At 36.7% G+C, this 24,806-nt stretch overlaps 1 protein-coding gene across 2 annotated transcripts in view; it reads right to left on the bottom strand.

Annotated features, from left to right (window-relative positions):
* ANGPT1 (angiopoietin 1) overlaps positions 1-23,088 on the bottom strand; it is a 154,330-nt gene extending 131,242 nt beyond the window's left edge. The window contains exon 1 of one of the 2 annotated variants that reach the window (XM_032713788.1): positions 22,452-23,088. In XM_032713788.1, the coding sequence (XP_032569679.1) occupies positions 22,452-22,748 (297 nt within the window). In that variant the 5' untranslated portion in view covers positions 22,749-23,088. Of the gene's footprint in view, positions 1-19,652; positions 19,707-22,451 lie in introns of those variants that run through there. The other variant, XM_032713789.1, reaches the window with a different exon arrangement.
* Between the last annotated feature and the right edge of the window lie 1,718 nt (positions 23,089-24,806).

The following is a 24,806-nucleotide window of genomic DNA, read 5'->3' as shown; positions in this document are numbered from 1 at the left end:
GGATTTTTTCATTTTAGTTTAGGTCTCTAAATTACACAAACCCCACTGCAGTTTTTAAAAGCAACAAGCCTCATAATCATTATGAAAAGATACAAGCTCAACATATCAAAAGAATCTGTTTATTTCTGAATGAACATCTAATTTATTTTAACTGAAATCAGTTGCCAAACTCTATCTGATTTTAAGGGAAGAGGAGTTATGATCATTACGGATTTCCAACATAAACACGTGCTATACACACATCTGCATATACCCTTATGTGAAATAACCTCAAAGTCATCAATTATCAAGGACACACCTTTCTCTCTATGTAAAATCTGCAGCAACACTTGCAATCAATTCTGGAGCCATTCCAGAGTACCTCAAATGTTCTTCCACATATGTTTTCTTTCCGAGACCAAAACACTAACAAACAGAGGTCCTTCAAGCTAACAAGCTTAACACTGCTCCAAAAGTGTTTCCTCTTTTAAGAATTTGAAACTATTGTTGTAAGAGTGTTTCATGAAAGGAGTTCAAATACAAAAATTGCAATGGAAACCTACTTTCTAGGCAGGATTTGTTACCTTTGCTACCAGGTTCCTGAGTAGTCCAACACAAAGACATCTCCAGATCCCAGTTCTGCAAAGAGCCACTGAACAGATTCACAGGGACCTGTGACCCAGAAAGTCCCGGGATTGCCAGCTGCAAAGGTCCAGACTCCCAGGTCCTCCAAGGTTAGCAAGCTCTTGGCTGGATTTTATCCTGGACAGCCATAAAGCCAGGAGTTTCAATGCCCATGGGAGCCATAACATTCAAGTGCCAAGGTTTCTGGGTCAGCTTTTTCTTCTAGGCACTCCAGTTCCCCTGCACCCTGGGATCTCAGGAATCCAAGACCTGTGGCACAAAGCCAGCTCACCAGACTGGCCGTTTCTGAGCCAGGATTGCATATCCTTTCACAGATAACTATGGATAATAATTCTCGTTAAAACTGGAACCTGATTTTAAAATCTTTGAAAATTCCTGAAACTACCTGAATAGTAGAGTAAGAAATGGAAAGTTACCTACAACAAGTGACTAAAGGAAAAACATATTAATGAGGAAATAAAATTACACCATAAATAACAGAGACACATGAATAGATCATAAAATGTCAATTTATAATAAATTAAAAGAGAACAAGGAAGAAAGAAACAAGGCAAGTGGGTGGTGATGAAAATGTTGAAAATTAAAGGTAATCCATATATGGCTGTACAAATAAATAAACTTTTGCTGAACTTTTTCTTAAATATTTTTATATGGAGATTGTGGAGGAAGGTGCTTTATTTAGCATCTAGAAATGGAAGTTCCTGCCACCAAATGTCATCTTTAGTGGTTGAAGTTTGGGGAAAAATAAAGAAAAAGCAGAGACAGGAGTGTACAATTCTGGACACCTACTCTCATTATATAAACAAGTGCAGAAAGTGCTACTGTGATGACTGAAACTACAGAGGACTCAACTGATAGCAAACTAAACGTGACCAGCTTATTTTACTTAGGAAAAAAAAAAAAAGAAAAGAAAAAAAAGCAAAGCAAGATTTTTTTCTATTAAATGACCTCCCTTCCTATCTTTAAAGTCTAGTTTTCTATTCATCTTCCAATTTTCAGGATATTCAGCAGGGGTGTTTAGTCTCAGTGAGTCTTCATTTCTTACTGTTATATAACCTCTTGATATGCAGCATAGGAAGTTCAAGATTTAAATCACTCTATTAATTCCACCAAATCTGATAGATTTAGAATAGTATTCAATGACAAGAAAACTATGTTAAAGTAAAATTTGTTACCAAGAGCTATACTTTGCCCTCGAAGCAACAGAGATTAGTATTAGTAAGATGAATACATGTAAAGTGTCACTGCTTACATCAGAAGTATTGTGTTTCAATTTACACTATCACTAGCAAAAAAAAAATACCTATTTTCTAAAAGGATAGTTAAACAGTATACTTTGCCATATTATTTCTAATTACTTTGACATCATACTAACATTCAAACAAACCATCTTGCACTGAAGAGACATTTCCTTTTACATTTGGAATGCAATTAACTAATGTTATTTCTGAAGTCAGTAGAAATAGATTCTGTGACAGTAAATAATAAACAAAATGTGATAAAATTATTATAATGCATATTAAGTCTTTCAAAATTTCAGATGTTTTCAGTTTCATTCAACATCCTTCTTTCACAGCAATTATGAATTCCTTGATGGGACATAATCCTTCAAGACAACATGCTCAACTAACTCAATTTAGATATTTCTGGATCATAACTGGAAGGTGAAAAGGATTGTATACATGTAAAAGGTTCTCTTGTGCTAAAGGGATACTAAAGGCTGCCAAATTTTCTTTGGATCATACATTGAAATAAGAGTAAATATAAATTTTTCTCCTCTTCCTAGCATGATAAGAATCTGAAAGAAAAGGTGGCATCATGAGAAGTTAGACTACCTCCAGATGAAAGCTGATCTGTAGGAACTTTCAAAATCTCCCATGTTAGTAGCAATTGCTAATTCAACCTGTATGTACCACTCCCACATTCACTTGTCATCACAGTCCTTTGTACCAGGGAACTTAATTATCTTTGGATGCTTTAATTAGTGGAGTTTTCTAGCTGCCTTCTTTTAAGTCCTTTAGGGTGTTGCCCAAAGAAAGGGCCTTGCAGCTGGCTATGAATCTCTTGGGTAACAAATGCAAGACATAAAAGTACAATAAAAAATTAAACATAAGCATGTGTTCAAGCTAGTGACAATTTAAGTCAAGAATATGCTTGGAACCATATGTTCAAAATTATGTGTGCAGATACATAAGATGTTCTACCTCTAGTTATATTTTGTTTAACTCAGAGATGCTGTACTAATCTACAGTCAACAGAAACAGAAACAGAAGCAAAGGCAGTGGATATTCCAGCAAGTGTAACAAGAAAGAGAGAATATCTCATGTCACCGACTGAAATAAATGAAAATCAAATTAGTATTAACATTCCATAGCCCTGATAACATAAAGAAAGATATAAAAATAGAGATAATCCCACAAGTCCACACAAAAGCTGCTCTTTCTGTTGCAAAGAGTATTTGAAGTATTGATAATAGACCTTATCATTTGTCTTTAGTTGAAAAGTAATTTACAATTTTTCAGATATAATAACATTATTCCTTGGAATTTTCTTATCATTCCTTCTTCCTACCAAAAACTTGAAGTGCTTCCTACTCAACAGCTCAGCAGTGTCTTCACTGCTGATGTTCCTTGCATTTTTGCCAAATTTACTTGTGCTTATATATTTTAATAGTTCATTCCTTTGCATGCTATGTAACATAGATAACAGTGACTTGACCTAACAAGCTAGAACTTCTAAACTAGAAGACATTTGAAAAAATTGTAAATCAAGCCCAAGTATGTTATTCTAAATATTTATATGAACACAGCTTTTCTAAGACCTTCAGTGAAGACATATGGGCACATATGAAGAGTCAGCTAAAATTGTACACAGAATAGTAAATGTATTAAATTGAGAAATATGCACATAATAGCAATCTATAAAATTCACTGCTTTCCTTGAAGTGTCTGAAAATTCACAAAATGTGAGTTTAGGCAAATATGTGGCAACATCAGATTGACTCATTAAAAAAATCAATTAAATATCCATGTTTTCATAGTTATTCATTTGCATAGTTCTGCAATGAATCACACTTTGCCTGTGAAAAAAAATATGCACCAACAACACAAGAAGAGTGGTGAGAAATTTAGTCCAAAACTCTGTGTGGAGACAAATCCCTTTGAAAATGTTCATATTTTGTAAACATTTTACAACAAACTCATCTCTTTTATTCATAGTAGTAGAATCATGGTATCATTTAGGTTGGAAGAGACCTTTAAGATCGTCAAGTTCAACCACTAACCCAGCACTGCCAAGTCCAATACTAAACCGTGTCCCTAAGAATCACATCTACATTTTTGAAGTACCTCCAGAGATGGAGACTCAACCACTTCCCAAGAACTGGTCTTACTACTGAAGACTGAGGCAAAGAAAGTGTTTAAGTACCTCAGCCTTTTCCTCACCCTTTGTCACTATTTTTTCCTCCACATCCAGTAATGGTTGTATTAATAGAAATATTTTTATTGTCTTTTACAGCAGTAACCAGATTAAGTTCTGTTTGGACTTTGGCCCTGCTAATTTTCTCCCTGCAGAACCTCATGGCATCCTTATAGTCCTTCTGAGTGGCCTGTCTCTTCTTCCAAAGGTCAAAATATCTCCTTTTCTTCCTTGTTTCCAGACAGATCTCTCTGTTTAGCCATGTTGGTCTTCTCTGCTGGCTTGCTTTTCCACATGTGGGGAACAGTCATTTGACAAACAGAAGTAGGTGTTAAATGGTTCGGTGTCTCCGTGCTTGGGTGGTGCTGAGGATTAGCTGCTGCACCACAACACTGTCTCTTTGCACATCAGGTTGTGTGACCGGGGCTGGTCCCTTCAGAAACACAGAAAGCGGCCATTTTAGAAAGTGAGAAAAGGAAATAGCATGGGTGCGTGCAGGAGTTCTGACCAGTTTAGTTTTCATTCCCATAAAGTGGTCAGATTCATCAAGGAGGCATCAAGATGCATTAAGAACGAGGTTTTAATGCAAGCATGAGCATCCAGATGCCTAGCTGATTTAAACCAACACCATTCCACTAACCTAGGCTGAGCAGTGTCAATTTACACCAGCTATGAAATTAGTCCACAAAAATTAAGTTTTTTGGACAGCAGTGAGATGAGTAACTTGAGACGCAGTTGGATAATTACCTATCTGCATTAGTGTGAAGTATTTTGATAGCTATCATATAAAAACTGAAGGTGCCTCAGGTCTTGGTGCTATTGTTGACTGTACTTATATTTTTGAAGTGCCTAAAGGTACATCAGCTTGTACCTTGTATAACCTGGGGTTTCCACTGGATAATGAGAACCAAATTAACACCATTTCCAAGCCTTCTGAGTGCTATGAAGCTTTATTGACTGATGTTTGTAAAATGTTTCAAGATCCTGAACACAAAAGGTTATAGGAGTATATCAGTTGTTGCCATTCCTTAAAATATGAATGCAAGACTGTAAAGCAAGCATGGAGCCTCTGTCACTATTAAAGAGAGCTATAAGAGATATATGCATGGAACTTATGGCATGGACACTACTTCTTTCATAGGGTCAGAAATTTAACAAGCAGAGTTAGATATGCAGTCTTGACTGCACTGAAATTACTTAACTTCTGCCCTTTGACATCACAATAGCGAGGATTTCTATACCTAGGTGATTTACTTATATCAGGAGATGCAAGTAAACTGTTGTCTATAATCTGAAACATAATCACTATAACATTTTCTTCTCAAGTTTGTTAGTAAATTTGTAAACTTTGCTCCACGCTAAATAGCCTCTAAGTGTTTACTGCAATCCTATTTCACTTGTACTAAAAACAGAGGTGTTCCTGGTCCACTACGTGTTGTATGTAATGTACATTATCCATCTGTTACGAATTGTGAAGAACAAGTGATTTACTTCTGATCTTTTTATATATGCTCTGTAATTAAAAGAAATATTGAAAACCTTCATAACTGGCTTCCATGTAGTAATACTGTAGAATAACTTCTGGATTTAAGAATTGGGTAAACTACTTTGTTCCATACACAAAAGATATCCCAAAAAATGCCAATAACGGTCAAATTTTGTTTGGGAACTACAGCTTTAATAAACAAAAGGATCACAGACATTAATTTCCTCAGTTGTTAGCAAAGATAGCAGAAGTTGAAAAATATGAACAGGTTAAAAATTCAAGCAGAGAGATCATTTATGGGGAGGGACACTCAAGCAGCCCTTATAATTTTTGTAAATTTTATCCAATGACCTTCACAGCAAGATTTTTTCCTTAATATGCTGCAGTGTAGAAACACAAAAGTAAAATGCACATGGGCTTGATGACTGGCATACAGTATTAAAAGGCACTGTTGTCATAAGATACCAGAGGGGTGACACATAACTCTATCAACCAAGACATGCAGGCTCCATCAAGTTCAGAAAAAAAGCCCCTGGTTTTCAGAACATCTCTGCCCAGAGAAGTTGTAGCTACTCCATCCCTGCAGTGTTCAAGGCCAGGCTGGATGGGGCTATGAGCAACCTGTTCTAGTGGAAGGTGTTCCTGCCCATGGCTGTGGGGTTGGAACTAGATGGCCTAGGTCCCTAAGGTCCCTTCCAACCCAAACCATTTTGATTCTAACATCCAAATATGCATTTCTAGTTTATCACTGAACAAAACAATGAAATATTATCTTGTGTTCAATTGATAAAATCAGCGGTCTTCTACAAAATGACTGTCTTAGGGTTGACTTGAGTGAAAGTATAATTAAGTTCTGGTATTATCTTGGGATAGGAAGGAGAAGCCTAAGTGTAATATTGATGTACAGGCACAGTACATTTCTAACAAGTACATTTTCTAACAAGAAAAGGGATGCACTGTATTGGTGTCCTCCTGTTTATCTGGAAACAGTTGCTTCTACAGTTCCTTTTTTTCTTGAAAAAGATACAAAGAATATGCATGTGGAATGTTGTTGATGTAGAAAAGATCATGCAAACTGTCCCCACTGAACTAGAGGCATCTGAGTTCAAAGAGAACTATTTGTAACTTTTCTTCCAATGCCCTGGTTTTTGGTTTAATTAAGAAAAATATCTTTTAGCTGACTAATTTAGTTCATGTTAAAGGAAAAAAAAAATCAATCTGCTGATTTTATCAGCAGCAAAAAGTTTTCCAATTACATTTCTTTCATTTCATAAAAAAATCTAATTTTTTTAAAAGGAAGAATAATTTATAAATAAATATATAAATAGATTACCTTATTTAACTAAGAATTCTAACCTTTTTGGCTAAGAATCACAGCATTTTGGTTTGTTATTTGATTGCTCTCTGCCATGAGGCTACTTTTACCTGAGGTCTCAAGCCCTTGCATTCAAAGGTCTCTAACAGGGTTACATCTCCTACATAGCAGTTCTACCACAAAAAGAGCTCATGTAAATGTATAAATTCACTGCAGAAAATGTCAACAAAAAAAGATTTTTCTTTATTAAAACATTTCAGAGAGACCCCCAAAAATATTTCCTGACTGGCATCAGCAAAAGAAATACAAAATCCAACTCAAATGTCCACTGAAAAATAGATGCCAGATAGAATCCATGACTAGTTTTAAGTTAAGATAACCTGCCTGATTTGCTTAAGTGTTTCTGTTTTAACAAATATCTCAGTTCTTCTTCAGTGTTTTAAGGGACTGGAAAGAGGAATAGTGAAAAAAAATAATAGGCAATGTTACAATTATGTTCTTTTTGACACACACAAAAAATGAAAATACTGAAAATGTCTCTATAAAATTGTTCTCCTGAGATGCATGTTCCCCTGTCAGGCCTGGGGAGTGCTGGGAGAAGGCTGTGAGCATAATTAAAACTGAACACAGAATCCTATCTGCTAATAAACAAAAAAATCTGAGTTTGTCTCTTCTTCTCACAGGCTGAGTTTGAGTCTTCTTCTTTAAGCTGAAGCAGATTGACACTGGCATTGTTCCACAGATGCCAGTGACATGATTTCTGACTTCTACTTTTGTTCCAGGGCTTTCTAAAAATGGTTGGGATTTTTTGGAGTTTTGGGGGTTTTTTTCTTTTTTTTTTTTTTTGTATTTTAAAACCACCACTGCACACAGTTCTAGTTGGTATCTTTCTAGGCATGTGGAGGAAAGAACTGGCTGGGTGTAAGGCTGTACTGTCATTTCAGTTCTTGATGTGGTACCTCACAAATTCATGCTGACACAATGAGGCAATTGTAGAGCACATTGTGAGGAAGCACACCATCTGTTTTCTGCCTCTGCTTTGCTATAAATAACAGATTTCAGTCTCCGTGGGTGCCAGGCTAGCGTTTTGCAACAAAACACTCCAGCCCTTTAAAATTCCTCCTGACCATCTGGGAATTTTCTGTTCTGCCAAATAAGTTTGCCTGGACAGAGCTGAGGTCTGTCTGTCTCTTACTGTTAAGAAATCCCTTCATGCTAGGGCAGAAGCATTTTAATGTAGGTGAACCCAGAGAGCCAGTATCAAAAGGTAGACTTGGAATTTCTGCCACTTCTGAAAGCAACAGGGGAAGGAGGGAAGAAGGGGTCAGCTCCAGCTGGCTGGGCCTGAGGCTGGGAAATGCTCTTCCCTGAAGAGAAACTCAGCTTAGTTTTTTCCCACTGATTCACTGCGAGCAGCATTGGGTCAAACTCCACAAAGATTCATTAACATCACACTCCAGGTGAGAGTCAAGAGACTTTTTTTTTAGTTTCTAATCCTCTCGAGACTATTTAATGAGTTTGTGGAATGTGTTGAAAACCTCCTTTGGGTTCATATTCCTATAGGAAATTACTGGTGTTTCTAGCTGTGTTTTTTTGTAAGGGCTCATGATAACAACACCTGGAACATGTAATAGCAATACCAGGCTGAGCCTAAGAGAAGCAAACCCCAACATAATATCCACTTTGATGGAAAAAACAAGGAGTAACACTGACTTAGGATGTGAAACTGTCTCACAATATAAAGCTTGTATTGCATAAAGAGTAGTATTTTAAAAATAATCTTGCTGCAGCTTGTTAATGGCCTTTCTGAAGGATTTTACCATAGAAGTGGAAACATGGCAGCATTCAAAGCCACACTGATATAACTAACACTGAAATGTCATCTTGAAACTAAAGCATAACAAAAATGGGAAATTTACCTTAAAACACATTTTCAGTCTTCCATCATGGAGAGTTACAGGCCAGAGAAACAAACAAACAAACAAAAAAAGCAGGACTAATTCTAGTGACCAAGGACTAGAATTTTGGTCATGAGCTCTCCATGAAATTTGGTCAGGAGCTCTGCATGATTTTGGTTGCAAAATAATTAATAAAAATGATGAAGTAGTCTTTAAAAATGCACATGGAAAAGGATGTCACACTTGGTACATATTTTATGCATCAAGAATTCATGTCTTATCTTCTTGCCCATAACAGTTAAAAAAAAATGTTTTCAGTCTTGCTCAATTCTACTTCTAGGAAATACCCCGGGGGGGTCAGTGGTCAAACTATTAGATGCTTCCAAGATGTGTAGGAGTGCTAAACCTTGGGTCAAGGAAATTTTTTCCTCCTTTTTTTTTTTCATTTTTGGGGTTTATAATTCAGGTTTTCTGTGGGAGGCATTAAGGTAGGAGATAACAAATGCTGTGGGTTTTTTTAATTACTGGTTCAGCATTAAAGAAATACAATCAATATTCCTAGCTTTAAGAATCTGAATTCCAGACAAATTCTTTTATTTCAGTCTGTGTTTAATTTTATAATATTTTTAATGTTCATATATCCATTTCACTTTGAAAGTCAATATATAAATACCTTGAATAAACAATTAAATACAGAACTTGTTCCCTCACTGTACAGTTGTTAGTACAGCATGCGCCATAATGGTTATCAGGGATTGGAAAAAAACCCCATATCTAATGTTCCAGGTAAAATGTGCAAGGAATTCACCTTTTTTTTGTCTTTTTTTTCTTTTGATGCTTTGAATTTTTTGTGACATTGTTCTCTATAGGAAGTCTCAGGACTTCTTTTTCTCATCCATTTCTCCAAAAGAATAAAATATACATACATTTGTTTAGAGTAACAGAGGAATTCCAGCTCATTTCTCCTGTTGAAGTCTACCGAAAAGTAGCTGTGTCCTTGTGCTAACACTCCAATGGTGAAATAAAAACAATTTATTGTAAAGCTTACTTCCTGGAAAATTCAGAATGCCATCAACTCAAAACAGGACACCTCGCACACTGGGGGTCAAGTTCTTAGATCTTGCAAAATTTAAAGTTGGCAAGTTTGGGCAAATGCTGTTCTAGTATTCCTGACCTCTAGCTCATCACAGACTCTCTATGGTGCTTGTTTGTTGCTAGTAAATTGTTTCTTCACTTAATGGTCATAAGCAGCAAACACAAACACTACTTTTGAGATCATCATTGACAGCTGCAAGCACATTCCTGGTGAGAGAGTGACATGTTGGTTACCACCTGCACTGCTCTACATGGCATTCTAGTTCCACTCAGCATTTCAGCTACTTTGATAGCCAGCAGAATTTAGAGAATTCCCAATTTCTTCATTAAAACATGCTGCTGAGCACCTTCTTTGATTCACTCCTATATTTGTCTTAATTTTAAAAAAATAAATTTTCTGTTCTTTAAAAAAAAAAGTGTTATTTTAAATAAAAGTTTCCTCACCTATGATGAGTTTTTTCTGCATCAAACTGCAATACTACTGAAATACACAGTATTATGATCTTTGGATGGCCACACACCAGTAAACAGTTTACAACTAAATTGTTTCAGAGCATTTTACTGAACAGTGCTGTATCCCAGAGTAATTTTTCAGAGTTTTCTGTCACCTCAGAACAAGGTATCTTGTTGTGTATATTTTAGTGCCATGTTGGTACCTTAGGTAGATCTATGGATTACATCAACCTTTACCCTTCCTGTCAGAGTTTTAAAGCTAATCTTTTATCAACATCAAACTGAAAGACTTCTTGCTCTGAAGAACCACTCCCACCTTCCACCTTATATTTAGCCTTTCCAGTCCTTTCTCGAGGTTCCTTACACTTTCTCTGAGCTAACCCTTTCCAAGAGGCAATAGTCTTCAGTTACAAACCCATCTTCAGTTTCCTTGGGATTCACGTCCCATAACTATAAAAGACAGTCCAAAATCCTAAAAAAACCTGGAAAAAGTTACATGTATTCTTACTGCTCTTACAGTACACCCAGTCTACAGACTCATCACAGATATTTCACATAATTTGCCCAAGCATTACATTGTGTCTCTAAACCAGTGTTCGTAAGAATGTAATGAGGTGCAAGCATTTTTGCCAGCGAGGGGAGATGAAGAAACTCAACGCTCTGGTTTCAGGGAAGTCAGTATGTCAGGAAGTATGAAACAAAGCTAGCTTTCTCAGCAAAACTCATGATGCTTCTCAGTTGCAGAGCCACATATTACATCTTTGCGCAGTGACTGACAAAACAGGTCATCAAGCAGATCAAACCATAAAATTTTATCTTTTACCAATGATTATTCAATTCATTTTGCCCTAATCATCCTTTAATGATCACCTTTAATGATAACTCCATGGTGCTTGGTAAACTCATTTTATTTGCTTCTGCAAATAAAGTTGTCTTGCTTATGGTTCCCCCCATAAAACTTTGGGACTATAATAGGTACAAATACTTCTTCTAATAGTTCTTCACTGACATGAAGGCAGAGGCCCTAATGGTTGAGCTATGCCACGTCATGGAGGTCAACAATGTCAGAGGAATATACAAAAGGATATTTATTGCATCAGCCAGAATTCTTGGAAAAGCCAAGAGATCAAACTGGATCATTCAAGAAAAATGTGAAGAGAAACAACCTTAATCATCACCTCTGTAGTTAACAGGCTAAAGTGATAAAGAATTTTGCAGACCATATCTCCTCCACACAAAAATAGTAACACAGAAAACTTTCTAGCAGAGCATTGATGGCCTTTCCCATTAACAGGATAGAAGTGACGCAGGAAAGATAGGTGGCCCTTGACCATTTATCTCTACTATGGTAAATCACACACAAGTATGAAGTTTTAGCCAAGGAACAAAGGGGAATAGTTCATTCAGGAAGAGATTAGGTCATCTCTTTGAGCAATTTCCCTCCAAGCAAATCCTCAAAATTCCAGGCACAGCACCAAGGGCATCATGATTTGGGGACTTCCCATTACTGTGTAGACTTGCTGATGTGGCCTAGAAGGCCACAGGAATTTCCTGATGAATTAAAACTGTGGAGGGTAAATATTTAACTATGACACAAATAAATATACCTAAATATAAAGGCAGTGATCCGAAATCCTCAATTCAGATGCTTTTATCTGCATATGAATGCCCAGCTTTCAAAGGCTGTAACAGTATTCCTTGAGTCCTTTGATGTTGGAGGAGACTTCAGAGAAATATGTTGTATATAAAGTGTTTCTCTGAGATTTCAGACATACCGTGTAACTAGTTAGGAGAACTAGTGCTCTGATAGTGATAGTGAGATAATTATCTGAAGACCCTTGTCTTTTTGGGACACAAATGGATGGCTCAGAAGTGAGAATAGAAAGGCATGTAAATGGCCCTATTATTCACCCTTAGTGTTACCCACACACTGAGCTGATGGGAGAGTTTTAAAAAAAAGATTTATCTAATACAATTCTCTTTTCTGCAAAACTCCCAGAAGATAATTATCGATAAAGCTATTCAAAGGTGAACACAAGAAAATGAAAAATCTACACATTTAAATAGAACCATAAGTGGTTTAATCCAAATTCAAAACTTCTTTCAATACATCGCCTAGACAAAAACCCAAAAAACAAAAAAACCACCCAACCAACCAACCAAAACTCCCAAAACCAAACCAACAAAAAACCCAAACCAAACCAAAATAAAAAATCAAACAAATAAAACAAACCCCAAAATATAATTTAACAACTATGTTATTTTTTTTCTTAAATCTCCATTGTGCAAGACCATTTTTGCAAGCAAGAGATTCAGAAAGAAAAATACACTTTTATAAACATAGGTTGACAATTTTAAAACATTAATAAATAATATGATCCAAAATGCAGGCAAGTCCACCACAACCCTGAAGATAAATGTAAAAGTATCTCTGGAGATTATACTAGGACTGCTCCTTTGATTTTATGAGTATTTAAAATATGTTATGTGGATTTGGAGTATATTAAATTTGAAATATTAAAATAGACGTCAAAATAGTAAATTTACACATTGAGAATCAGATGCTTTAAATCTACAGTCAGGATGTAAAAACTCCACTTTGAATCATGAAGAATCTTTGATAATGACTGAATGTTTGCTGTAATATTTAGAATAGTGGGCACTCAAATGCCACCAGTGCTTTTCTCTTTGAAACCTTGCAAGTACCCTTTGCAGTTCTAGGCTGGTGTGGACCACAGATGAGGAAACTAAAAGTCTGATCTGCTAAACAATGTTATGGCTAATACTAAAGTTTTGTAGCTTAAATAGTATCTTTCAAGAAAACCCTCTTGCATACAGAAAGGTTTTAAGGGAAGTTTAGATATGAAAGAAGACATAATCAGTCTATAAATGACATCTCAGCTTGCAGCAGAAGTAGGTTTTAGATTCAAAATTGATTAACATCAATCTGATTATCTCTGTTCTAGTGTGAAAGAAGCCATGTCGTTAAAAAGAGACAAATTACCTTCTAAGGTCATACTCCCAATTTTCTCCCACAGTTCTCTACTCTTGCCTTAATTTCTTCCTGGTAGGGATGCTCAGAGCTTATCCTATCTCTAAATGAATCTCTCAAGCCTATTTGCCTCCTTGGTACAAAGGGAGGAGAAAGAATACCAGGACCCAAATTCTCAGGCAGAATAGAATCAGAAGGGAATTCTGATAACTAGAAAAAGTGGATTTTGGTTGGTTCCATATATTCCTGTTGCAGAAGGAATGCCTTGTATTTTATTTGCAAAAAGACAACTACAGAAAACATGACAAATGGCAAGAATTTACTCCAACAAACAAAAATTCCCAGAAGAAATTATGAAAAATATAACTATATAGTTATGCAAAGTCCTATTAAAGAAGCAGATGTCATGCATGCACAAAGTACAATCAGGTTTGTCTTGCAACATATGCACATATAAGGACAGAAACATGCCTGGGATGGGAAGTACAAAGCTCTCATATTTTTTTCAGAATATATGAAAATTCTTGCTTCAGATACATTCTGGAAAGAATACAAGCAAATGTGCACTTATAATTTATCAGCAACACAGTATAGGGAATGGTTCACAGAGTTAATGCATGTACAATACACAAGGTTTCATCTTGCTACCAACTTTTCTAGGTTTTTTTGAGTCAACAGGTCAGTTTGAGGAGAATAACAGATTAGCAGCTGGTACCTTGGTATAAAACATGAGAATGGATTTAAGACATAACACTTGGAAACACATTTCCATGTACCTTAATGCCAAAACTCCGAAGATCGAAATGCGCATGCACATATGTGTGCACATACATACACAGAGTGAGGTTTCAAAGGCAGAGGAATTCTACAGACTTGTTACAGAATTTCTCATCAGCTGCTTTTTAGCCATGGGTCTTCTATATAGGTTTTCCAACTTCAAGATTTTACATGGATTTTCAGCCTTCTTCTCTCCTCTTTAAGAAAGAAATAGTGACACATCATGACTGACCATGTACTACCACATAACAGACCTTTAAAGTATCTTTGCTAAAGACAACCTGCTCCACCATGAAATTAGCACAGTTCTCTTACTATTACTCTTTTATTACCTGTTGATTTTTTTTTTTATATTTCTATTCCTAGAAGTTAGTCAAGGAAGTATAAGAAATTTCTTTCAATCATGTAGCTCCATGGCCTAGAATACTGATTTTCCATATGACTTCCTCTGAGGGATTATAACATTTTCTTAAATCATTTTTTTGATTGGTTGCTTTGTTTTAAGCCTAAAAGCAAACTTTTTTTTTTTAGTGCAACTTGGGCATCTTTCCAGCTGGCCCTGTACCTGTCTTGCTTTGACCATCTGTACCATATGCTTGTTCAATGTCGACTGTAGCCCCACTGTTAGGTCTTGTTTAGTGCACTAGTTTGATTCACATCGGTTTTAAACATGGATAATTAAACTGGTTAGAATTCTTATTCCAGTTGGAGAGTGACTTATGCTGTTTCAGGTTAATCTGGTTCCTAACTGAGGCAATGAAAAGTGAATCTTGATATTTGTACAGAAACATTAATGAGAATGTAGTGCAAATGTGCAACAACTTATGGCATTTTTAAGTTATCCTTCCAACCAAATATTCACCACTGTGGTGTTTCATAACACTGTCTAAAATATGCACATGTGGTTACACAAGAATAACCTTGTGTTAAAGTACAACTTGTTTCATAAGAAAAAGAACTCTTCCTATGAAATGTGAAACTATTTCAATTTCCTTTTCCTGATCAAACTTCAACCTCTTAACAAGAGAGGAAATTCTTCTGCTACTGGGAAGACTTTTACGCCAGAGCTGTTTATTCAAGACACTTGAGCTGCTGGTGTTAAAGATGACTTCACAGCACAGTTAAATGCTGATACAGGTTCTAGAAGGTCCTCATTTACTAGCTCTTCCTTGTTTGCAGCTTATTGCAGATACAGAGTAGAAGACTGAACTAAGCTGAACTGTAAATTGAGATGAATACAAGCAAACTGTATCTTTGCCTTTCAGGTTGTGCTTGCAATAGGTCATGTGAATGAGCCCAATTTTGATAACAACAGGTTTATTCAAAATGTTGGTAATGATGGCTCTGAAAAACTAGATATACCTCACTGGTATTCATGAGAATCCATACAAGACTAAGACACACTCCTTTTCATTATAGATGAATACAGGTTGAAGCAGCAGCTGCCGGATGGGTTTTAGGAACACTGCAAGTATGAGGACCATTCTTAATGTGAGCAGGACACATATAATCCTTTACCCAACCCAAATGCTAAGATAATTCTTAGCATTATAGATGTATATTAATTGTATTTATCTGCTTATTTTATATTAAGCACAATATGTATATATTAAAAGCAATTTTCTTTCAAAAATAATTTTTTAATTTCCCATTGTTTTCTGTACATATTGAAAACATTATTATAATACATAAACTGTTAAGAGCACAAAATACCTTCCACCAGAAAAACTTTAAAAGCAGCACAAAAAATAACATACTAAGCCTCCCAATAGCTTTGTGAAATTGAGTAGTAGCGCTATATCTATGTTAAGAAAGGGAAAAAAGGAATACTTTACAATTTCCTTGCAGTCACAAGTGAAGTCTGTGCTACAGACATGGAGAGACGTAAAGCTTAAATCCATCCCACTTAACGGAAGCATTTAAATCAGGATGTGAGCTGCTCAGGATTTCCCTGGGGACAACGAAGAGAAGCAGGGACTTCTGCACTTCTACAAGGCAGTTCAGGTGGCTGAACTCTGGGCTTGCTGCTGTCTCATGGCGCAGCACTAAGAGATTTTCCACAGCAAAAAAAAAACTATCTCGTGTAACACTGGGTTTTGGCCACAGCATTCTCCTGAAGAAGTTGGCAGCTCATGGCTGAGACAGGTGCACTCTTTGCTGGTTTAAAAACTGGCTGGATGGCTGGGCCCAGACAGTGGTGGTGAACGGTGCTGCATCCAATTGGCATCTGGTCACTAGAGAGGTTCCCCAAGGCTCAGTACTGCAGCCAGTCCTGTTTAATGTCTTTACCAATGATCTGGACAAGGGGAATGAGTGCACCATCAGTAAGTTCACAGACAACACAAAGTTGGGCAGGAGTGTTGATCTGCTGGAGGGTAGGAAGGCTCTGCAGAGGGATCTGGACAGGCTGAATCCTGAGGCCAACAGTATGAGGTTCAACAAGGCCAAGTGCCGGCTCCTGCATTTGGATCACAACAATCTCATGCAGTGCTACAGGCTTGGGGTAGAGTGTCTGGAAAGTGGCCCAGTGAAAAAGGCCCTGGGGGTGCTTGTCAATGGACAGCTGAACATGAGCCAGCAGTGTGGCCAGGTGACCAAGAAGGCCAATGGCATCCTGGCCTGTGTTAGAAACAGTGTGGCCAGCAGAATTAGGGAAGTGATTGTCCCTCTGTACTGGACACACCTTGAATCCTGTGTTCAGTTTCGGGCCCTTCAATACCAGAAAGGCATTGAGGAGCTGGAGCAGGTCCAGAGGAGGGCAACAGAGCTGGTGAAAGATCTAAAGTGTAAGTTGTATAAGGAGCTGCTGAAGGAGCTGGGGATGTTTAGTCTGGAGAAAAGGAGGCTGAGGAGGGACCTTGTCAGTCTCTACAATTACCTGAAAGGAGGTTGCAGCAAGAGTGGGTTGGCCTATTCTCTGAAGAAACCAGGGAAAAGACAAGAGGAAATAGCCTCAAGCTGTGCTATGGGAAGTTCAGGTTGGACATCAGGAAAAATTTCTGCACTGAAAGGGTGGTTAATCACTGGAACAGGATGCCCAGGGACCTGGTGGATTCACCATCTGTGGAGGTGTTGAAGAAACAACTGGATGTAGCACTTACTGCTATGATTTAGTTGACACAGTAATGCTTGGTCAAAGGTTGGAACTCAATAATCTTGGAGGTCTTTTCTAACCTTAATGATCTTATGATTATAAGTTTGAGTGGGCTAATGCAGGCCTAACATATCCAACCCTCTTTCTTTTCCCACATTGGCTGTTCTTTTTGTTGTTTGTTGTTTTTTTTTTTTGTTCCAGGGCACACAGCACTGTAGCTTGCTTCCAAATCACAGAAGGGAATGGGAGCTATGAGTTCTCAACACCCTCAAAATGACATGCCATTTTATTGTATATCAGTTTCATTTAGAAAAGCTCTCAGTGCTCCAAGTGAGATCTCCCACTGGGCATGTTGGTTGAACAGTTCTGATGACTAATAAATGTAATATTTTATTGTTACCAGAAAGTTCCTAATTGTGGTTGTCATCACTGAAAATAAACACATTCAGGACCTCCTGAACATTATGATAAAGTCTTCTGTCCAAACATGGGAAATATTTGTTTTTAGTAATTTGCTACCAAATGTGGCAACATGTGAAACCGTCCTTCACTCTACTTCTCTGAGTCTTCTGCTTCATAAAAAAAAAAATTGCCAAATAGGTTATCCTCATATAATATAAAGCTTTCAGATATTTCCACATTTGAAGTCTCACCTCTTTCTTGAGGGTACATCAGAATATCCCAAGGACTTCAGCAATTTTATTAATGAAGTTTTAATATGCAGGCATATTATTGGCCAAGAGATTTTTGGGAGTAAATAAGCAATTTTGGTTTTACACTCAGACATGTATTTTCTTTGAATCAGTTTGTTTCCATGAAGTTATATTTGCTCCTTAAATTTTTCTTTTATATATTTACTTACCCATTGAGTAGAACACATTATATAAGAAATCCCACTAGTTTGAATTTCACCCTTTGTTATACAACTTGTTTGTGGGAATTACACTTCAAATGTCACTAGGGTGAGACTCTACTTTGGATATGAGAATTCATTGACTCCAAAGCAAAAAGAAGCACCTAGGGTAGTAAACAACTACCCCAGGTAGGTTCAAGTTAGATGCCAAATAGAGGACTAGTGCCCAATTTTGGATTAAATTTTCTCACTGATTCCTTTTAGCTCTGGTCTACCCTGAAAGAGGAAAGATTTACCAGAAAGCCATTCTTTACACAGCCATGTTAGTAATGCTCACAGAAGCAGAATAGCAGATTCCAAATCTCATGACCAGCTTTTATTTGTAAGAATTAACCAAAGTTCATCATGCATCTTCCAGTTGCACTTAACATCTGAATATTATGTGAACCTTAAGGTCACATGTTATATTGCAAAATGCCCAGTGAAACATAATCATAAATAAAATGGAACTTTTCACTCAGCTTCACAGCAAGAGTAGCAGGTAAGGAATTTTCCCATCTTCAACAAACCATATAAAATCCAAGGCAAAATCCAGCCACTCCACACACATAAGCATATTTCATTGCAGAAAACGGGACATAAGTCCTGCTGGTAAAGACAGCAGAAAGGGGTAGACTTTCAGTGGAGCCACAGCACTCAATGACAGACACCAGTCTTTCCAAAAGCCACTTTCTTCTATATAATGACTGGCCCCCTCAAAACCTAGATTCCTTACATCTTTAAAAATAAGTGAGCATTTGCATTGTTACTGCTGCAAAATAAGGAATTCAATAAAGGTCACAGAGAATGGCATAGACACTTAATTTATCAAAACCATCATAAGACTAAACTTTAAAGTAGACTATCAAATGGTTGTAGATATCCCAGAAAAAATGTTCTTAATTTCTTTCTTTAATGACTGAGTCCAGATCGTAATTTTATGTTTGTTCTGTTGCAGCTGGTGGCAGAACAGGTACTTTAAAGGGAAACATAGCTTCTTTTATTTTTGGTTTAAGTGTAGTGGTACCATCAATATTTGCAAAGAAAAAAAATAAATCTAAGTTTGAATACTGACTGACCGGAATGACTGTGGTTCACTTTCAACTCAAACTTGTATGTTTGAGTTGGCTTTTTATACTATACTATAATTAAGCATTAATTTTAAATTTTTATGTATTCTGCTTAGGTAACAATCAGGAAAAAAAGAAAGATTGGATCGTGTAAAACTCACTTACTACTGTAATAACAATTATTAATGCTATTTGGAGTGCAGGATAAGTATATGAAACACTCATCTATACAGCTATCTGGAATGTACGCTATGTCCCATTGATACTGTAAGTTCAGCAAGCCAACAGCAAGCTCCTAAGCAAGACAGGATGATAACATTTCATGTAACTCCTCTTTGGCAATACTTAGACACTGCAACTGAATACCAAACAGGGTCATATGTGCCAGTCAGTTACTGCAAGAAAGAATACGTGATGAACTGTTTGTTTTGAACTATCAGTATAAACACATTGCAGAAATGAAACCCAAGCTTAAACAATGGGGAAAGTTATCCGGTATTAAAATAAACAGTTCTAGGAAAATCTCTAAAAATGTTTACCAAGTCATCTTCTTCCGCGTAGTTTCTGCACAGAGCATTTTGCCATGTCCCTGGTTTCTCAACCAACCCCAGTTACACTGACTATAGATATGCAAATACTAATGGACAAGGCTGGGATTTAATTGCCTATAATTGGCACCCCAAGCAAGGGCATTTTTATCTACAGTCAAGCTTGTAGGTCATCAAAGAAGCAATTTGGTTTCAAGCATAAAAAAAATATAGCCTGTTTCACAAAAAAAATATTTGTTTTCCTTCTAGAAATCTGCGAGTTTAGATATGGAAGGGAAAAAAATATTAAATTAAAATACTAGAGATTTAAGCAAACCATGATTCTTACAAACTTTTGTAATAAATATTTTTCTAATATCATAGGATAACAATTCAAAAATAATTTACTTTGCCAAACATTGTCTACATACAGTTTTATTGAAAGTTATTGAAATTTTATTGAAATTTACTACCTGAAGTAATAAATATATTTCCTTTGTGTAAGTTAGACTATATCTCAAATTCTTAAACTTTATATCTGATTATAACTATTCTCTTCGAGTCCTAGACCTATAACCATTAAATATTCTTTACTTCATTCACAGCAGGTGCATTGTAAAATGCTGTTTAGTGTAGCTAATTTAGGGGGAAAAATAAATGCAGAGTATGAAAATGAGATGCGCAATATCTACATAATATATTCATTACACTTAGGCATTATGCATGTTTTGAAAGGAAATGAGTTATGGCTGAGATGCTTTGTAATGGCAACAGCAACAAAGCAAATTCAGTATTCAGAGATGCTATAAAGGGTCTGCATCAGCCTCATTTGTTCAGAGTGAGCCATACTCCATCACACAGAGAAACAGGTCCTTTCATTCCAAGGAAAACTGACACATGGGGATCCGTGCACAAACCTAGTTTTATGCAAACCCCTGGGAGTAGAGGGTTGGGGGCTGGGAGGGAAAGAAGGAGGGGGATAGTTCTTCCTGTAGCCAGTTTTACAATCATTGCAGGAGAAAACAGTCCTCAAATATAAACCCCTTTCACTGGGCTTCCTACCTGTTTAATAACTTCCCTCCAAAGTGTGAAAGGACTAACCCTCAGACATTCACACTCCAGAGACTCATATTTCCTCATGTTCAGTTCACAGTGAAACAGTGATCTTAGTTCAGTCTCTAGTGGACAAACACAGAATAAGTAAAATCTTAGAAGCATGATTCAGCAGGCAATTTGCTCAAGTAAAATCATGTGTGCATAAACACAGAAAACATCTTTCTTCTCTTTAGTGCTTGTCTCAGCCTCTCAAAGCACAGTAAAATAATTTCTTAAGAAATGTTTTCTTCTACAAAAGACGCTCCCTCTTTCCCAGCCTTATACTCCCCAAAGCAGACCAAAATATTAAAAAAAGAGGGAAGTAGTCTAAAAATTAAATGCATGGTAATATTTTCTTTTATAGTCATATGCTTACTGCACAGAATCTTCTCTCTCTAAATCCAGATATTCAAGAGCACAATTAATTTACCAAGTAATCAAGAAATCCTCTGCAAAGATTTTTGTAGAGTTAGGGGAATTGGGGTGACTGTAGGTGCTTTTTAACATACTTCTGTCTTGTATACTGTCAGGATGAAACAAAACTTGTAAATGAGATAGGTAAAAGTAACTGTGCTAATATGAAGTTTCAGCCCACCTAGTAGAGTCTTCATCAGAGTTTTATTGATATTCCTTCTTAATATGAACTTGTTTTGGAGTTAAATCATATGTCTCTCAAATGGGTACATACAGCAATTTTCTTATGCCATATTACACAACTAGTTGCATCACTCAGTGGTGCAATTTTCTAAGTTTTCCCAGGTCAAAATGGCAGCACATGAATGGAAATATCACAGATAACTGCACATGGACTGTTTGTTTATTTATTTTTACTGGTCAGCTATCCCAAAGCATTTTCATTATCAAGGCATGGACAAGATCCTGCAAGGTATGTAGTCTTACACAAGTGAGTAATCCTGTTAAGGTGAATGGGGCTGCTCATATGAGTGAAATTATTCACATATTTAAGTCTTTTCAGACTCAAACTCCACTGCATACATAAAACACTGAAAAGTTCATTAGAGGTTTAGAGCTATTGCACAAGTTCTTAAAAATAATTACTTCTACTAAGGTACTGCAACACCTTGTAACCCATTTTCCCCTTTTTGGAAATAATGCACATATACACACACAAATTGAAACAGGCTGTTTCAAGACCACTGTAATCTACACAGTTAAAAAGGTTTACTGTGATGTTTTGAAGTGAGAACGCCTGTATACTTTCTTCTTTCTTTCTAGCAATTAGCTGGGTAGAATAGTATTACAGGAGCTATTTATGAAGGAGCAATTATATTCTTAATCCAGTGCCCTTAAATGCTGATTTTTTAAAAATGCTCCCTTTTGCTGTCAGAGTAGCAGGTATCCTGCATGACATCTGATCTGAATCTGTGAACTATAAGTAGAGCTTATAAGAATACTTAGTAAATTCTGTCAGTAGAGTCTCTGGAGGATTTTTGTGTTCTTTAGCTCACATGCATAAGCTCTTGAGAAAAAGTTTTAAAAAGTTGCATCTTTCAGTAAAGTGAAAAAAATTCTGCTCCCAAGAGCAATGTCACTAAGAGGGGTGCACTCTGGCTGGAACATTTCTCTCCTACACAGCCATGAGCTAGGTCAGTCCTTACTACCTCTGTTTTCATAGAAACTAATGAAAACTTTTAGCAGCATAAACATGCCCCCAAAAAATCATTTAGTGAGAAAGGAAAAAAAAGAAACACTTACTTTTTGCAGCCACTGAGTGTAATTTTCCATCACATGTTCCAGATGTTGCAGTTTCTGGGAAGAGAAATCCTGTTCCACGTGAGGAGCATCTCTCTGAAGAGCATTTGTGTTGTACTGGTCTGTCGTGCTTTCACGACAGTTCCCGTCCTGTTCTGGCAGGATGAAAGTATAGGTGCACTGCCCATGCTGAATCCGGTTAAATCTTCTGCCACTGGCTTCTGGACCCCGACGCTGATTATTACAGCCTATATGAGCAAGAATCGCTGCCAGGAAAGCAAAGGAAAGGAAAACTGACATGTTATTATTACTTTCTTTTCCTGCTTTAAGAAAAACTTTTTCTTCCTCTTTGTTTAAATTTGTTCTTAATTTCCCTTAAAGTCTTTGGAAAAAGGACTGGAGCAGTGCACTTTAAAAATCAGGCTTGGATGAACTGTTAGGTTTTTTTAATTTCACTGTGAGGATAGCTTCCTTAGTTAAAATTGGGAATATTTATTGCATAGTAGTTAAGATTTATTGTTTCCTTTCTGTTACAGTCCAGCATGTAGCCTGTTTTAGGCAGCTGCATATGCATATCCCAGTCTCTTTCCCCTACACTATCTGCTGCAGAACTGCTATTTTCTCTCAGGCTTCAGTGAGTTTTATTAAGGTTGCACTTTCAAGCCAAGCTGGAAGCAAGCAGCCTTTCACAAGATGACTTGACAGGAATGCGTGTATGAGTGCGCCCCTATGCTAAGGATGGCTGATGGCTCAGTACAGAGGGATCATCTTACAAACTGGCTGGATGCATGACCTCAATCATGCATGTCTTTCCAGCCCCTACTGCATACAACTGCTGAGGGCTTTTGACGAATTCACGTAAGTTTAATAAGTAAGGCAGTCCACCTTAATACTCTTCATATGTTCACACTGACCTATTAAAATGTAGATAAAGTGTAGAAGTTTGTTGTAATCCCTCTGTAAATATACAAAGCACTGAAATTAAAAATACTTTCAGTTCTGCACTGCTCTGTATCTATTAAAGAATTCTAAATCAGGAAAATGACACTTAAGGGGAAAAAAGTTACATTTAACCCTCACATGCTTTAGCTACTTTTCTAAGATAATTGTGTTTCTTTAAAAGAGTTTCCAGAGAATTTTTTTACAGCATAAATTGAAATTAGGGCTGCCAAATAGTAATGGGAAAAGGTAGTTAGAAAGATAATTTTCTGAGTTTGGTGTCTAAACTAAGGTAACTAATTAAAAAACAGTGAGGAATGGCAGCTGAACTAGTCTAGATTGTCTTCTGTACTCCTGCGTAGTTATCACACTTCTTCCAGTTTGCAAGTCTGTGTGGGCTAAAAGGCACCCATCATTATATGCGGTAACTTTCTCTGGGGCAACTTCCTCAGAAAAAGATTGTGCTAACTGCTTAAGAAGCTATCTTATACTTAAATAATGCCTTTGGTATTTGCTAGAGACAAATAAAAATGCACAGATTATAAACAGGATTAGAATATTCATGAAATTTAGAGGAATTTGGATCTGAGTTCCTGTACTAGCATTTGTTGTTGTTCCATAAATATCAGCCAACACTAATGCAGAGAACTTTCCCCTTTTTTTTCCCATGCAAGTAAGTAGTCTTCTAAATAGCAATAGTGCATCACTAAAAAAACAATCTGCAAGGTTTTTGCCTTCAAAGAAACCTACCTGCAAAATTTCTGAGTACCAGCACTCTCAGTACTAATGCAATTGCCACCTGTATCACAACTACAATATCATTCTAAAAGAACTGCCTGGAATATTTCACCCAGGCATCCAACCTGCTCCAAGGGAACCTATTCCTGCTCAAAGCTGGGAGTAGAGGTTTTTCATCTTGCATCTGGAAAGAAACTACTGCATTTGAACCAATAAGTAATATCCCCTACAATAAAATAGAGAAATGAGAAATTCGTATCTTGCTCTAAAATGTTTATATATTCTAGAGAGAGAGAGAAAAAAAAAAGGAAAGAATACAAAGCAAAAAGCAAAACATCAATGCTAGTGTTGCTTTGAGCAAAATAAGAATATCCTTCCGCCTCTGAACTGTTCAGTCCACCTTAGCACTGTTTTCACTTTTTCAGCTTCTGAAAACCAACTTCTTGCAGTTTGCTTTCTTGCTTGCATACAGCACTTCCCATAACTCACCACCATCACCAGAACTAGTTCTGTGGTTTATTACACTGTCTTCACAATTATTGTGAAAGTATTTGCAAGATATTTGCTCATCTAAGATCAGAGATGAAAAGAGAAGAAAATTGTAGGATCAGACACTGAGCTGAAGGGTTAGCACAAAAACAGCTATTCCCTCTGAGGCAAAGCACAAATACCAGAGCACAA

The sequence above is a fragment of the Chiroxiphia lanceolata genome, chromosome 1, assembly GCF_009829145.1.
Source record: "Chiroxiphia lanceolata isolate bChiLan1 chromosome 1, bChiLan1.pri, whole genome shotgun sequence".
Lineage (NCBI taxonomy): Eukaryota > Metazoa > Chordata > Aves > Passeriformes > Pipridae > Chiroxiphia > Chiroxiphia lanceolata.
This window is presented reverse-complemented; position numbering and strand designations above follow the sequence as displayed.